At 38.3% G+C, this 16,655-nt stretch overlaps 3 protein-coding genes across 8 annotated transcripts in view; 1 reads left to right on the forward strand and 2 right to left on the reverse strand.

Annotated features, from left to right (window-relative positions):
- Positions 1–16,655, reverse strand: part of rragca (Ras-related GTP binding Ca) — a 50,830-nt gene that overhangs the window by 11,685 nt on the left and 22,490 nt on the right. Inside the window, exons 2-3 of one of the 3 annotated variants that reach the window (XM_053679596.1) lie at positions 2,583–2,949; positions 1,368–1,571 (exon numbers count right to left, since the gene is read on the reverse strand). In XM_053679596.1, the coding sequence (XP_053535571.1) occupies positions 1,368–1,571; positions 2,583–2,762 (384 nt within the window). In that variant the 5' untranslated portion in view covers positions 2,763–2,949. 3 annotated transcript variants of the gene reach the window in all.
- On the forward strand, positions 951–13,991 carry rrp15 (ribosomal RNA processing 15 homolog). Of its 3 annotated transcripts, XM_047157451.1 has the most exons (7): positions 951–986; positions 1,100–1,148; positions 8,824–8,880; positions 9,399–9,721; positions 9,914–10,011; positions 10,352–10,541; positions 13,490–13,991. In XM_047157451.1, the coding sequence occupies exons 1-7, from the start codon at positions 966–968 to the stop codon at positions 13,643–13,645; spliced, it is 894 nt and encodes a 297-aa protein (XP_047013407.1). In that variant the 5' UTR covers positions 951–965; the 3' UTR covers positions 13,646–13,991. The 3 variants fall into 3 exon arrangements, with proteins under 3 accessions (XP_047013407.1, XP_017331720.1, XP_017331729.1); XM_017476231.2 differs by lacking the exon at positions 951–986 and having other exon boundaries at positions 1,055–1,148; XM_017476240.3 differs by lacking the exons at positions 951–986; positions 1,100–1,148 and adding an exon at positions 8,119–8,220.
- Positions 4,220–8,229, reverse strand: LOC108269985 (uncharacterized). Of its 2 annotated transcripts, none has more exons than XM_017476206.3 (2): positions 8,103–8,229; positions 4,220–6,923 (listed from the first exon to the last, which is right to left on the reverse strand). In XM_017476206.3, the coding sequence occupies exons 1-2, from the start codon at positions 8,119–8,121 to the stop codon at positions 5,434–5,436; spliced, it is 1,509 nt and encodes a 502-aa protein (XP_017331695.1). In that variant the 5' UTR covers positions 8,122–8,229; the 3' UTR covers positions 4,220–5,433. The 2 variants fall into 2 exon arrangements, with proteins under 2 accessions (XP_017331695.1, XP_017331686.1); XM_017476197.3 differs by having other exon boundaries at positions 8,067–8,157.

The following is a 16,655-nucleotide window of genomic DNA, read 5'->3' on the forward strand; positions in this document are numbered from 1 at the left end:
AATCCTCTGGCAGCAACATCCACAAACTTGGAAAGTGCACTGTTCCACACCCAAGAAGACCTGGGCGAAACAAGTTGAAGGTGGCTTTAGAAACCAGCGCCTCCGACTTCCTAGCCTCCTAACCACCGACTGATCAGCATGGAGACGAGTCATGAATGAAGTCTGTAACCCTGCAGCACCTACAGCAGCATACGTGCTCCGGAGGCGACCCTGGCATGATGCCAGCTAAGGAAGATAATGAACAAGTGTGCCTCCTATTTGGCTGGAATGAAAGCCTGCAATCACACTGGTCCTTTGCAGAGTAGTGTGAAGACACCTGATCTACTTTTCTTTTTTTTTCTACTAAAGTGGCTTTACATATCTGAGCATTTATCCAAAATTTATTTTCAGGCCTCTTCCGCACAAACATCTTCCTCATACTTGTGAATTTAAAGATCTTTACACTAGAAAACACCTAGAATGTTTTGAATATTCAAGGAATTTTTCATATTTCATAACAGTAGTTTACCAAGGCCGTCTACAGGTGATCCACCCGAAAATTGATTTGAGTTGGAGAAGCCAATGTTTCTCTAGGCAGACAGCAGTGCCGTTTTGTCTACAAACAACGCTGCTCGGAACAGCACTCTGAGCACCAAGGTGTCAAATAGAAGCAAAGTTCACTCAAATTCAACTTTGACCTGGTTTTCGCCATCTTTTTCACAACCAATAATATGAGTCCTCATGTGACATAGCAAGAACGCATGTTTTCTCCGGTCTTCTCCAAAGCAAATCTAAGCTGGACTTTAGAAACATTCAGAATAAGCCAAGCTTATGAATAATCTTTACCTAGTGGTGAAAATGCTCGTCATTTATACAGTGCACCTACCTGATCACATGAAAGCACAGTGTGCCATTTTTGTCCAATATCTGGACTGATGAGACGGTGTCCACTGGAGTTTGTTTGAAGGGGACGTTAGAGGATATACATGCTCATGATTTTGCTGGATGTAAGGTTCACAAAATTCTTAGCTTATAATCAAGTAATAGTCTTCATGGCCAGTGGTTTCATGTTTGATTTCCTGCTTTATATATGTATTCTTTTTCAATCATCCAACACAAGAATTGCTCTGGCCAACCACCAACTGACCGACCAGCCTTAGACCAGTGTGGTAAGTGTTAATGTGAACCCGATCTCTTAGTCAAGATGATCTTAAAACTTGGATACTTTTGGAAAGCCCAGGTCTGGTAAATTAAAAACATTAAAATTGCATCTCTTGTGCTACAGAATAGGCTTAAATAACAAGACAGTGGAACAAAAGTGAGGAATTGACAGATAGTATCAAGGGACAGAGTTTTAAACGTGTTTCTTTAAATATTCCTCACTATACCTGTGCATCAATGACAAATATCAAGGCGCCGGTTCCTCTGAAGATCATTTCATAATCAAAGGTCGGGTCAAAAAAGTCTACTTGACCAGGAAAGTCCCAGATCTGAAAGTTGACAAAGGAGCTGCTGGAGAGGTCATCCTTGTAGATTTTATTTGTGCTCTCCAGAAACAGGGTCTCATTAGGGGACATCTTATGAAACACGACCTGAGGAGGGAAACATTATTCACGTTATTTATATTACAGCACAGTTCAATGAATTCATGTTGCTGGGGGAAAAAAGGTTTTAAGTAGAACTATTGAGTAGTACTTTACTAGCAGATCATCAGTAGGTTGAGAAATCAGGCATAAGTCAGTCAAATGCACCGGGATTCAAGCCCTAAATGATTCGAGCGGCTCAGTCACGCACATTACAACGTCTGTCTTGAAGCAGGGACCGCTGATGTGAGGTTTGGTGGAAGGATGAGTGTTGGATTTTCTCAGGAGGCCAAATATTTATAACCTTGACTCCGACCGGCTTTAGGTTCAGCACCATTCATCTGAGGAGTGACCTTAGACATGCTTTTTCTATAATACGAACACGATACTAAGCATCGGTATAGAAAAATAACTAACAACTTACTCTACATAAAACAACTGCCCCCCCCCCCAAACCCTCACCCCACTTCCAGACTATTCCTTTATGAAAATGTTTTTTGGTGGTTGTAGTAGTAGTAGTAGTAGATAAGATAACATTACCTAAGCGTACTTCTTACTACTTTCAAATAAATAAACAAATAAATAAAAATAATAGGATTAGTGACATATCCTGGACGTCAAATGTAGAGACAACTAGCTAATACAAAAACAATATAAATACTCTTCATTAGCGCTTCATCATGGTAAGTTAAAGTATATTTTTTAGTTAGCTTGTCAATTTTAACCTTGAAATAAATCCTGAAAATCCATTTCAGAGAACCTTTAGTTGTTTAGCTAAATAGCACCTTTGCTAACTCAGCACGTCTATGGTGTCTATCGCTTAATCCCAATTGGCTGCTTGCTCCCTACATAAGCACACTACGTCGCGCATTAAGCAAAAGCTTTTACAACCAGTGTAGTGGACTATCTGTCCAATAGAGAGGCATTTGGATCTGAACTTTCGTCTGAACGCCTACAGCTGTTTGGCGGTAGGAGTTAGCCCTGAGGAATAAATCTGTCCAGTCTCGTTTTCACTCATACCTTCTGAATGGAGGACTTCCCGCTCCTTCGCAAGCCCATTAGTAGTATTCTCGGCTTGCTGTCGGAGGGTGCTGGACTGTCCTCCATGTCTGTCTCCTCTTCTCCATAACCGAAATCTTTGGGGAACGAATCAGCCACCCCATAGCTATCTGCCAGTGTTTCTCCGTACTGAATCGACATCTTGACCCAAACGACGCTTTCTCCCCGAAAATCCCCCACCCCTTTTACTCTACACTCATCTGCTTTAACACACAGCTGTCGCTCATCCAGCACACACACGGTGTAGCATAAACAAGCACAAAATGCCTCCCTATCTATTAATAGAGAACAAAGTCGTTCAGAGACATTCGTCTTCCCCAATGTTTCTCTGTAGCGAAAGCTTTACTTTAGTCCCGCCCCCTGTTTGCATATTGGACAAGCTTCTGGATAGTTGCGTTACCATTGGCTGAACCCGCTGTCAGTCTCCAAAGGAGGCCGAGGATGCGGGGAGATCCGTTAGAGTCATGTGCTTGACAGTCACCTGACTGCTCTGGCGTGCACGCGGAAATGCAGTGTTCAAGAAGCCAAACTGTCTGATTTTCAGTTTCCTGATGGGAAAAGCTTAGACGTATTACCACATTTATTCCATGTTCAATCCCCTCCGCTTTCCCCCTGCTCCAACACACCCACTTCAGCTCCTAAAAGGTTGTTAATTAGCTTATTAGCTTAATCAGGTATGTTGAGAGCAGATACTCCAGGCCCAGGGTTGGGAATCTCTGCTCTAGATTTGTGCAAGCTCATTAAAAATAAATAACAGGGAAATAAAATGGTTCTGAGCAGACTTTGAAAGAATTGAGAGCACTGGCACTCAAATATACAGAGGCATTGGTTCTTTCAGTCTATCTTTACACACACTCACATATACACTCAGGTTTAGGGGCAATTTATTTTTAGAAGGTCGGAAGCAACCAGAGAACCTGGAGGAAACCCAGGTGGGCAAGCAGGGGGAACATGAAAACTTGTATATTTTATCTCGTAATTATTTTCAGTGGTTCTTCAGAACTGTCATTGCTAACCACAAGATGGCGCTGTTTGGTAGTCTATGACAGTTCTGATAGATTACTGAAGATAAATAATAAATGCAGTGGTGTTAATTTAGGCACCGTCTATACTTCTTGACTAAGGCTTATTTCAGCCTCCATCTCGATTTTAACACTAAACTGGATTCGGACTCATGTGTATACAGTGGACTAGCATGACATTTTGTGTGTTCATGGGATAAAATGTGCTGCTGTCACATAGTAATGAGTGAACCCATGTAATGTTTAGATTTATACTGCAGTGTTGTCAATTTCTCAATTCTGATTTTCAGAAAGTGTTGAAAAAATTTCTGTAACAGCACAGCCTTGATGGTTCTGACTGTACGGAAAAAATCACGTTTTTATTTAAGTGCCTGTTCTAATAACTTATTGTTTCTATAGAAAAAAAGGCTGCCCATAAATGGAGATATATATATATATATATATATAATGTGTGTGTGTGCGCACGTGTTGTTTATTTAGCACTGGATGGTGTCCCAAATGTCAGTGCTTTGTAACAGGCAGAGGTAAACCTGAAACCTTAGGTTTTCCAGTATGGAAAGACTTCAGGACAGAGGACAAGATTAAATTTATATATTTTTTTTTTCATAATGAGTACATTTTGAAGATCTAAATAAAAACACAAGGAGTAAAACTCAAGGGAGGTTGGGGGTTTTTTTTTGGGGGGGGGGATGAAATTAAGTAAGAATACAAGTATTCAATGTCAATTTTACTCAAGTAAAACATGCATACACCAAAATAATACTTAAATATAGCAACCAAGTAAAATTACTTTATTTAAATATTTACATTTTGTACTTGGTGCATATTGTTCTAAAACAACATTTTATTTTTCGATAGCAAACACTGGCTAGCTTGTGACATGTAATGATTGTAATGGTTCAACCACCTGAAGCGAACTGTGGTGTTTTGGCACATTTGGACAAAACTTACAAATTTGCGCTTTCAACAGGGAAGTCAAACACACAATAGTCCCTGGTTAACATGCAGGACAAAAGCTACTTAATGGCTGAGGCTAGTAATTTATCTAACTAGCACATAATGGGTTACTGTAGTAACAGAGGATTGTATGAATTCTGGGATAATTAAAAATAAGTTTAAAAAAAAACATCTTGTTTGATGTATTTATACGTGTCCAACAAAAGGTGTTGGACACATCTGTAAATAAATGGGTAATACAGTTAAAAGATACAGAAACATGCTGCAATTACGAACTGAAAAAAAGGAAAAATAACAGAAAATTGTTGTCTTGTCAGTTGTTGAGTATCTATACCTCTATATGTCCAACTAATGGCACACAATGTGACCCTTGGTTCATATTCTCTCCTTCTCCTCATTGTCTCTAACTTCTTATGGGTCTCCCTGTGTGTGACAACTCATGTCAACTGTGTGTCTTTGCTATAGAAAATGACCATATTTTAGACAATAAAAAAGGTATTTAAAAATATTTAGTCCATACAATTAAAACTGTTTATAGATGTATTTAATAAAATGATTCTGCTGGTTAAACATTGTGCATCTGTTTAGCACACACGTGAAACAGTAAAGTGGTAAAAACGATATCTTTGAACATAGATTACTGAAAGCTGGTCTTTTGGTGGCTGAATTTGAAATTACGCTACTGGGGGGATTTTTTTTTTTTTTAATGTTTTGCATCAATTCAGAATTGCACTGGAACAGCATCGTGCTGAGCAGCAGTTGAATTATGTATATTTTTAAATGCCATTCATTAGGCTATGGTTAAAATCCTCAGTCCTAACAACAGAAATCATTCAGTAAGGATTTATAATAGCAAACATGTAGGCCACAAGCATCTGCAGTCCAATGTTAGTGATTTCCCAGTTTCCAATGGCTAAAGCTCCAGATAGCATCCCAGCTGTGATGCTTATGGTTCCTACCCATGAGGAGCACTGAAGTGCTAAAGCTGCAGCTGCCCCCATAGACACCCCAGCTGCCCCTAGTGCCCCCAGCAATGCCCCTGTCACACCACCAATCCCAAGAGCTATTGACGAGGTTTCAACTATAGAGAGAAGTGCTATTGTTGTAACAGATGCTCCCACTATAACTTTATCCAACACTTTCTGATCCAATAGACCTCCAACCATGGCACCTAAAGCAATCTGGAACATTTTGGATACAAAAAACCCTGATGCTATGGCTTCTAATGAAGATTTGTGGTCCATGCTGGCAGCAATATTCTCCTTACTTAGCAACTGTCCAGCCTTCCGCATTCTTACAGACATCTCCAGTACTTCCTGTCCTGCATGCACTGTGAGCACAGCAATGGCGAATGTGGCAAACATTCCTACACAAGCTGTGAACATCCAGAATTTCAAATGCATCAACCTCATTAACATGAAGGCCATGCAGAGGACTAGGGCTAATAGGACAACAAAAACAAATCTGTAGTCACCGAATCCAAAGATTCCAAAGCCAGCAGTTACAGCGGCAGTCACTGTCATTGGCACGCTGGAGAGAGTCAGTAACTCCAAATATTTTATTACAACATTGGTCAGACGCTCCTGAATGCTCCTTTTCTCCAATGTCATCTCTCTTGCTTTCCTTCGCTGTTTCTCCATTTCCTGTCTGTTCTGTCGCTGGGCCTCCCAAGCAACTCTGAAATCCAGCGCATTCTCTCCATTAACACTTTTTTCTGTCTCAAAAGCTATCATCACTTGTTCAATCTCTACAGTGACTTTCTCTCTCTGCTCAGCCTCCAAAATGTCCAATCTCTCGGAGTATTGCTGCTCAGTCTGAGTGGCAAATATGCTACAGCATTGCCGTTCTCTGAATGCCAGCTGTACAACAGTATGAATGAATGCTTTCAGCAAAGTGAATATCCCTAGAGCCCAGAGTAGTGCAACAACCCCAGAACTCATGATGTGTTTCTCTATAATAAACCCAAGTGCTGCTCCACAGGATGTTGTGGCAAGGGCTGCAGCTACCCCGGTTGTAATCCACACAAATCCACTCGTCAACTTGTTTTTCTTTTGCGTTATGAGCAGCAAAGTAACTAAAGCAGCTACAGTCACTCCTGCTGCAGCTGAGGCCATTGTTGTGGATATTGCAGTTGCCCCCAGTAAAGTCCCCAAACCCAGTGGCCCCACAGTCCTCACTCCATCCATGACTGGTTTCAATAGTGACCCTGAGATAATCTCAGTCATGGTCTGGTGTACTGGAGTCACAGTGGCTCCTAATGCACATCCTCCAACCGCTCCCAGCACAAAGTAAATAGCTCCTTCCCTTACTGCACTCTTGTGATCTGATAACAAAAGAAACCACAGTGTCAAATAGGATAGTATATTATATTTAATACAGTATATACTGTGATGCATGATATGTGTTATAACTCCAACACTAATTTCCCCTAAGCAAAACCTTTCTGTGGGTTTTTTGTTTGTTTGTTTTTTGGGGGGATTTACCTGTTAACCTCCACAGCAACACTGACTAACCAGCTAAACCAGCACTGGACCAGCATAAAACCTGTCATGCTTTATGGTTTTATTATTATTATTTTTTAAATAGGCATTAATGTTTTGTTTTTGCCTAACTCCCTTCCTTCAACTGCTAACTTCCAGGCTACCTTCTTTCCTACCTACATAAAGTTGTTGTTGTTTTAATTTTTTTTATTTTTATTTTTATAAATGTAACAAGTCACACAAACATACATTAGTCATGGGAAATGTCTTTGACTTTGCACAGAGAAACTGTCACTTGCTAGTTTTTAGTTTCTAATATAAACAAACCCGCCTGAGGTAAAGGGTTTCAAAGGAATTTGACTATCCTGTTCAACCTGTTGTCATGGACCTGATGTACTTGTTCACACACATACAGACAGTAGTTACAAAATGACTGTGAAATAGGAAACTGGCATAAGGTTACCATTATTATTTAAACTATGCAGGATGTGAATTAAACCAGGTTAAATGTGTGTTATGAAAAACATTTAGAAAAAGTGCCTCTTATATCTTCAGGATTAATTCATTCTGTTTAGCAGTGTTCATTGTAATTGTTTATTAGAAGACCTTAATCATCAATTAATAGATTTAATGATTTCCACCCAGGGATACTACACTGAGGTGAGGTCTACTAAAACAGATTATTTATTTAAATAAATAAATAAATAAATAAATAAAATAAAAACAAAACCAAAGATGTGACCTAAATTTAAATTGAGAATAGCAAAGAATTAAACACTGAAGGGTGAAAGGTGTAATAAAAAGGTACAATAATCCACAGCTAAAATAGAGTTGTATCACCACAGCTGTTCCCATTGGAAATGGAATTGGTATTTGCTGGTGCATTTAAAAATCCCACAGACCCACCCACAGTTTCACACACATCTGAGATTACCAGATTAAAAATTAATCTGTTTTTTAATTATTTATTATTATTTTTTTTTTACCTCTGATATATAAAAAAGCGATTTTTAAAATCTTACTCTTCCAAGATGGTGCCATAGTGCTTCAGGAAGTCACACTATGATCCAATGATTCCATCCACCCGTAGAGGACTGCTCAAGCTGAGGCAGCAGCCTTCTTTCTGACGCATGAGTGAAGGTGTACTCCTCAACACATGAGCCAACGTGCCTTTACCTGTTTTTCTACCCTAGTATTTGCATTTGACACATTATTGGGAGCTCTGTACCCTGCCGTGGTCACTTTATATATCTATAGCATGCTCACCTAGTGCAATAAGTGCTTTACATTTATTATTAATTCTAGCCTTAGTCATTGTTTGTTGTGAGCTCTTGAGTGCCTTATTCAAATAACCTTCAAGAGCGAAAGGTACCAAATGTACTAAATTAGCCTGTAATGTTACCCATTATATATATATATATATATATATATATATATATATATATATATATATATATATATATATATACATACATACTTTAAGCGATTATTTTTTGAATGACTAAAACATAATAAAGTGTTCATATTACAAAACATACAGCTCACAGAAGGGGATAGGAGTTCCTTCAATAATGAGATCAAGCGACTTAAGAACACTGCTAAGCAGGCTTTACTTTTCAGTGTGGCACATTTTCTACGTACCACTAATGAAAAGCAATGCCGTGTTCCATCGGTATGACACGGAAACCCGGAACCCTTTGTGCGGCGCGATTTTCTTTACCGAGTGTTTTTCATGTAACACAGGAGCGTTCAGAGAGATGGCAGCCACCGTGGAAAAGCCACATGTGAAGATTGAACTAGGTAATAATATAAATAATACTTTATTACGTTTATATTGTAGTGATTTTGTATGCGAATGATTTAAGTACAGGAATTAACTAATTTTGCTTAAATACGGTGTTAATTATAGTAGTTAATAAGCGTCCTTATCGTTTTACTAGCTGCTAAGTTTAGTAACAGACCTGTACCAATAGTTTTGAGTATTAAAACAGTGTCTAGCTGGCTGTACTATTCTAGTTCACATTAAAGTTTTAATGAATTAGGAACTTTTTAAAAGCTGGTTTTGTAACTGAGAACCAATAGACACTCGCTAGCAAGGTAGCGAGTATTGTTTAAAGATTATCTGTATAGAAACATTAAAACGTCGTACTGTAAATAAATTCTGTCTTCTTCGTCTTGTGGGGCGAGCAATCTATTTTTATATAATTTTCTACATTTTCTATAGCTATTGTTTTATCAACCTGAAAGGCCTAATGCAAACGCCTATTTTTATCCTAGCGTGCATCCGGAAATGTAACTTTTTGTTCTGTCCTGTTAAGACTCCGAGGAATATGACATGAGTGAGAACAGCGAGAATGAGGAAAGAAGTGAAGAAGAGGAATCTGCTGATGGAGGCGATGAAGAAGGATCAGGTGAGGAAGAGGAGTCAGCTGATGGCAGGAGTGAGGGAGAACAGGAAGAGAATGAGAAAGAACAGAATGGAGAGGTTGCGACGAATCCCAATGCCGGATGGGCAGACGCCATGGCCAAAATCCTGGGGAAGAAAACACCGGAGGACAAACCTTGCATCCTGCTAAAAAACAAACAGCACGACAAGCTCAACGCCAAGGAGAAGAAAGAAAGACAGGAGAAGAAGAAACAGGTACAGCTGTGTGTGTGTGTGTGTGTGTGTGTGTGTGTGTGTGTATGCATGATTTCTTTCATGCTGCTTAGTTCTGCTTCAGAGTCATTTATGCCCATTGTTTCAGCTCATTTTGAAACAATAACTGCTCATTATGATTGTCATCTTGGATGACAAATAAATGAAAAAGTGTGTATTATGTCTGACTGACAGGCAGATAAAAAGAGAGCGTGGGAGATGATGTGTCGGGTAAAGCCAGATGTAGTGCGGGATAAAGAGAGAGAGAGGAGTCTGCAGAGAACTGCTACCAGGTAAGTCATGGTCCGATTTCTTGAAATTTGCTGTGCTCATTGTGCCCATAGTGCTGTATTCTAATGTCTTGTCTACCTGATGAGTTATTGAGGTTGCTAGTAGATGCCAGATATGATATGGTTAATGCAGCAGTTGTTAATAAGGCTACTGCTTGTTGTGTTGGAAATATCTCATCATTTATTGTCCAACTGGCTTAGCAAAGTATTGACGGATGTATGCATGGGTCATTTGTCTTGGCACTTTAAGACCCAGCTGATATCAGAGGATGAATTTCATTAGTTCTTCTTTCATAAATTCTTGTCACGTATTATTTATTTTGTTATTTTGTTACTCACTCAGAGGTGTAGTGCAGTTGTTTAATGCAGTGCGTCAACACCAGAACAATTTGCACGAAAAGATGCAGGAAGTCGGGGGATCCGAGAGGAAGAAGGCGAAGGTCCTTTCCTCAATATCAAAGAAAGACTTCATCGATGTATTGCGAGGAACTGCCGGGTATAACATGGCAGCCGCGAAGACCGCAAAAACAGAGGTAAGTAAGCTTTTAGTTCCTCCTAGGAGCTGTTTATGAATGGGACCACCTTATTTTGATATATTTGCTATAGTTTGATGGAGACAGGAAACTTCAAGCTGGTTAAAACTTCAAATTCAATGTTAAAAATTGTTTATTTAATTGTTGCCCTCTGAAGCCGAAGATTCAGTGATGCCACAGATCATGAAAATGTGTACAGTAAAACCCCCATATCTGCTGTTTTAGTTACCAAGGTCTGAAAAATTTAATAGAATATTCCAGAACTACAGTACACATTTAGAATTTAAATTGCGTGCCATGCTGAGTAATGTGATGAAATCTCATGCAAACCCGCCTGGGACATTGTTCATCCCTTTGTCCAGTGTTGAAAAAGAATAAAGAAGAGTGAGTACAGTTTAATAAATATATTAGAGAGAGAAAACATTCATGTAACTTTTATCATTAGTTATTGTTGATGTCTTCTTATGCCTAATTTATAAATGAAACTTTATCATATGTATGTACAGTATATAGTGTTCGCTACTGTCCGCTGTTTCAGACAGCCGCTGTGGGGCTTGGAACCTATCCCCCACAAATACAGGGGTCCTACTGTATGGTTAATAAGTCAGAATTAATATTTTGTATGTTGTATGAAGAGAGGACTGATGCAGGTTAGATTTAATGTAGGGTTGTCATGGTACTAAAATTTCAGTAGTCGGTACCACTACCAGTAAAATTCCCTGGTACTCTGTACCGATTTTGGTACCAAAGCAAAACACAAAAACATGCTAAAAGAACACACTATTTTATTAATAAAGTTAATATAAAATGTATTTTTAAAAATGCCATTCTGTATACTTCAAGTATTTAATTATTAAAGCTACTACCGTTATCCAGCCAAGAGTAGAAATGTTTTTCTGACTTATATTTAAGACGTAAACACTCCTAGCCATACATCTATTATTTTCTAACACATACATTTCAGTTATATCACTTATCAAAAAGCCTCTGGTGTGTAAAATTAGTACACCCCATGTCCTCCCATTTATTTTACCCCAATAAAAGTTAAAGCATTAAATGGTCCATAAGGACTCCTGACCCTATTAGCGTTACACACACGTATGCTAACCATTAAGTAAGCAAAAATGAGGATGTTTTCTTGGAAATTAAACTATGCTACAACATGCATAATGCAACTGCTACCACCATTTTAAACTGCGTGAATAAATACTGCGGTTAGGCAGCGTTCTTCCTGAAAGCACGGTTAATCCATCCGCACATAAATTTTAGGGGCACAGCTTTTACACACTTAGCGGTAACAGCACCGAAAGCAGAAAACGAGCGTCTGAGACAAATACATGTATTTCGCCTACTATATCGTAGGTAAGTATGCAGTTTTGGACGCAGCCATGGTGACCGGCGGCACTGCTGCTTTGCCTAAAATGTCTTCTTGTTTCATGGTGCACCTATGAAAAGTTCCCGACTGACCACCTGTCAGACAGTGCGTCAGTACCGGTACTTATGAAAATCTGGTACTGTCAACATTTTTCCTTTTAGTACCGAAGTACCGGTGCTTTTGTCAACCCTAAATTAATGTCACACAGAGGTCCAGAAAAAAAACACACTTTTCTGTTCGTTTGGTTCATTGTGCTTGGAGCAGAATGATTTGTCACTGCTGGTGATCGGTCTGGGCCAGTGTATATAACACTTCTCTTAAATAGCATAAGAGAACTATGTGAAATAACCTTTAGCTTTAAAAGTGCACTTGGTTGGCTCAAACTTCTAAGAGTAGTGAAAGAATTGTTAATGATGCTGAGTGTGTAAAGAAGTATTATGAAGGTCATGATTTTGCACTTCCTGGCAACAGAGGGGGGGGAAATGGATGCAGTGTAAGTTAATGTAATTGCTCGTTAAGAATAAATATTCCAATTATGGAGTGCTTTCTTAGCTGAGTGGCCTGTTTTTACACACACAAACACAAAAGGCCACATCCTATATTCATATTGGCTCTTCTGAGACCTTGTCCATTTCTTTGCTCATTTCAACCACATGCTCAGCAGGAGCAGCTAGCATTTTACCTGTGAGGAAAAAATTATGAAGATTAACTTTGTAAATGGGGAAGTTAAGTACGTCCATTTGTTGTCATTGAAAATATTTCACTTGCATGTGTATCCGCATGAGTCCAAATTATATACAAAGTTTAATTTAGCAAATCTGCTGTATCTGAGGTCGTAGCTACCTCTTGCTAAGCTTGGGCCTTTTCTTGACTGGTTCAGTTGAGATCAGATCTAGTGGAGACCACTATCTTATATCCTTAACTATGTTTTCATTTCTGCCACCTCTGCAAGGCATAAGGTTTGGGCTTGCGCCTGAACTTGGACCATTTTCAAAAACATACTGAGGCTCGCTGGATGCTAAATCGTTTATACTGAAGTCATATTCAGGCTAGTGTGAAGGAAGATAATACCCAAGAGTAGATGATAAATTAAAATGGACATTAATATGTTTAAATTTCCTGTCTCACCTTTTAAATTGTAAAATAAAACATAAAGCCAGTTCTTGGAGGAGACAATTAAAACATCCCGTGACATGGGCAGTCAATTCTCTCATGATTGCATTATGGTGACTTAAGTTCTCCACAAGGTGGCAGTCTTTACTGTAAAATAATTGGTTGCACATTTTTGCCTTGTGGTGATGCTGAAATGTGAAGTCATGGTGCCAGGACTTGATACATGAAGACATTTCTTCATGCAGCAAATTTAAGGTTTCATCACCTGTTGTGATGGTTCTCTGAATTGACGAAGCACCTGAAATAAGTGCTGAATAATAATAGTGGTGACAGATTATTACGCCAGTCCAGTCACCTTGACTTTCTACTGACAGACATTTGGAATTCTTTGGACAGTGATTAAATCGAGAGTGCAATGTATTCTGTGCCTTAAGCCATGCTCTTGTGTGTTTCCTGGCAGTCTGAAGAGCAGAAAGAGGAGAAGCCAGCATGGAGTGTCCTGAGGGAGGATTTCATGATGGGCTCATCCATGAAGGATTGGGATAAAGAAAGTGATCCAGAGGAGAAACATAAAGAGTCAGAGTGTGCAGACGACTTCAACAGTGACTCAGACTGAGATAGACAGCATTTCCATGTGTCCATGTGGGAACACTTCCATACACCTATCCCTCACATGCCGTGTGTCTCATGTGTGAGGTGAACAGACCACAATTCGCAGACCCTGCTTTTAAGCAAGGGATCCTGTTACCTAGAGTTCTGTGTATTTGCTCATATAGCTGAGGTCGGATTGGTCAGACGCCAAGATGTGTGATGCTCTTTTGTGTGTATAAACACTTTTGGGGATTGTTCAATCTACCCAGATAATTCCATGATACTGATGTTTAACATTTTCTGCTTAAGCAATGTATATAGTTCTTTATGATTATAGGCCATATTCCAGAAATAAAATGATCTTTTGCATAGATTGTGGATTTTGGCCAGTGACCCAAAGCTGTTTTGACTCTAAATTAAAATGCACCTATTATGGTTTTTTTTTAATATTATGTGAATGTAAGAAGTCTGCAAAGTTTCAAAAATCAAAGTGCACAACAAATGGAGTTACTGACTCCCAAAAGAAGGAACTGATTCTGAACAGCTGAAACAAGTTTCAGTTGAAACAAGTAGAGAGGACTTACTTCCTGTACTAACCTACATAGGTTTGTAACAAGAAACCCTGCCTCTGGTCTTCATTGGCTGCTTGATGACAGCGGTAGACCAATCACAACAGACTGGGACATCTTACCAATCAGAGCAGCGTATGCTCTCTGAAAGGATGAGTTTATAGCATAATTTGTTCACTTTAAAATAAATACAGCCTTGTTCTTTAGTTTTCTTTCCAAAACCAAACCCCAGAAACACATGCCCAATCACTGCCTAGGCGTGCACACCTGACTGATGATGCAAAGGTAGAACTTTCTGATTTTATCAAGTAACCTGATTAACAGGCAAGTAAAGATACCGCCTTGGGCTGATTGGTTGGATGGTGATCGTTCATGATGGTTCATTTTTTCACTCGCTGTTAGAGCCTGGGGCATCACAGAGAACGTTTATAATTGAATCAAATGCTTTACTGACAACTGCTGGAGTCCAAATGTTATGAAAAATGTTCTGACTTAAAGATACTTAGATTTAAGGTTTTTAAATCTCCCTGTTTATGCACACTCACTGTCCATTTTAATAGGAACACCTGTGACCCTGCTTATTTATGCAGTTATCCAATCAGCCAATCATGTTTCAGCAGCACAATGCTTACAATAATGCAGATACAGGTTAAGACCTTCTCTTAATATGTATATCAACATCAAAATGGGGTGAAATGTGATCTCTGTGACTTTATCGGTGGCATGGTTGTTGGTTTGAGTATTTCAGGAACTGCTGATCCCCTGGGATTTTCACACACAACAGTCTCTAGAGTTTACACAGAATGGTAGGTGTGCAAGTGTTCCTAATAAAGTGGATGGTGAGTGTATGTGGCGTAGTGACCAACTTCAGTATCGACATTAACATTTCACCACAGAGCATGGCCTGTTCAACCAGGAGGAGTATACCTAGCTGTACTGGCATCAGTGATCTACTAATGAGGGTATCCCCTCTGGAGTGAGAATGCGGACTCATTACTTAAACTAAGGCATGGTTAAATTCCTTTCTCATTATATGACTATAAAAACCAATTCACTTTCTATATATGTATTTCTATGTAAATCTTTCTATATTGAAATTTATAGTGTTATGTAGGGCTGGGCTATATATTGATATAATATCGTGATAAATGATTACGTGATACACTTCTGAGATATTCTTGGTCTGATGGTGTATTTTTTATGTTTTTAATAATTACAAATGAAATGGTACTGAATGGATGCCTTTGATTAGATGTTTTTTTTTTTTAACTTCATCTTTGTTGATATTAATGAAGAGTAACATCAAAGTCAGTTTAACAAGGTTTGTTTATTTTACTGCTGTTTTACGGACAGTTTGTTAACTAAATCATATATCGTGATTAGAAGTAGGTAGAGTAGCCAAATATTGTACTCAAGTACAAGTATAACTACTTATAAAAGTAATTACTCAAGTAACTGTTAAAGTTATAATGTTAATGAGAAGACTACTCAAGTAGCAAGTTACTAGTTACTTCGGATCTGATTCTAATGAAGGGGAAAATCCTGAATGTCAGACTACATGGAGAACTGTAAGTCACGCCTCTCCTGGAAAGTCTGTCTGTTCTGTAAAAATGAACTGAAGTAAGAGTATAAGTATGGCCAGTTAAACCTACTCTTAAGTACTTTTTTTTTTTTTTTTCAAAAATGTTACTCAAGGAGATGTAAAGAAGTAAACGTAGCACGTTACTACCCACCTCTGATCGTGATACTTATCCTGTATCGTAAAAATGTCCAAGTATTGTGATGATATTTTTGTCATATCACCATGCCCTAGTGTTATGCAAATGAATATAACTTCTAATATAAAATATAATATAAAATGAGTATAGAAACATATAACTATAACATCTAAATAACATCTAACTATAACTACTGTAAAATTAATATAACTTGTATAGAAATATCTCATGCTTATACTCTTATTGAAAACGGGTCATTTAGCTCATAGCAGATGGCTACACCATTCATGAATTGTTTCTTGTAGTTAGTTTTGATGCTTTTATAATTTCATGATTATAGTACTATTATAGTTTTAAGAGTTAATTTGGTGAAATGCACTGTAGTTTAAGCTTGAATATATCCCTTTCTGGTAATGAAATATTACAAATTTGAAATACAGTACTAGTTGTTTTTTATTTTCATATTTCAAAATGACCGTAAGGTGGCGCTCTGGACAAACTGTAGAAGTAGGATTAAAAGTTGGTGTGTAGGACAGGGTGGTCAGATCACTTTATGACTTTATGACCTGGAGGGAAAACCCCATTTCAGTTAGCATAAACATACTTCACACCAGGAAGCTCTTAAAGACCCCAATGTTTAAGTTTATTTTAACATCTTGCAGTATGATAAGCACACTTAAGACTGTAAGACTGTACACACAAATATATATATATATATATATAAATATATATATATATATATATATAT

This window comes from Ictalurus punctatus, chromosome 1, assembly GCF_001660625.3.
Source record: "Ictalurus punctatus breed USDA103 chromosome 1, Coco_2.0, whole genome shotgun sequence".
Taxonomy (NCBI): domain Eukaryota; kingdom Metazoa; phylum Chordata; class Actinopteri; order Siluriformes; family Ictaluridae; genus Ictalurus; species Ictalurus punctatus.

Excerpts from the sequence above, each read along its gene's own strand:
- rrp15 (XM_017476231.2), top strand. The coding sequence starts at position 1,070 with ATGTATTCTTTTTCAATCATCCAACACAAGAATTGCTCTGGCCAACCA. Across the intron at positions 8,881-9,398 it reads ACATGTGAAGATTGAACTAG|ACTCCGAGGAATATGACATG; the intron begins GTAATAATATAA and ends TGTCCTGTTAAG. Across the intron at positions 10,012-10,351 it reads CTGCAGAGAACTGCTACCAG|AGGTGTAGTGCAGTTGTTTA; the intron begins GTAAGTCATGGT and ends TTACTCACTCAG.
- LOC108269985 (XM_017476197.3), bottom strand. The coding sequence starts at position 8,121 with ATGGCACCATCTTGGAAGAGTAAGATTTTAAAAATCGCTTTTTTATAT. Across the intron at positions 6,924-8,066 it reads CGCTTTTTTATATATCAGAG|ATCACAAGAGTGCAGTAAGG; the intron begins GTAAAAAAAAAA and ends TTTTGTTATCAG.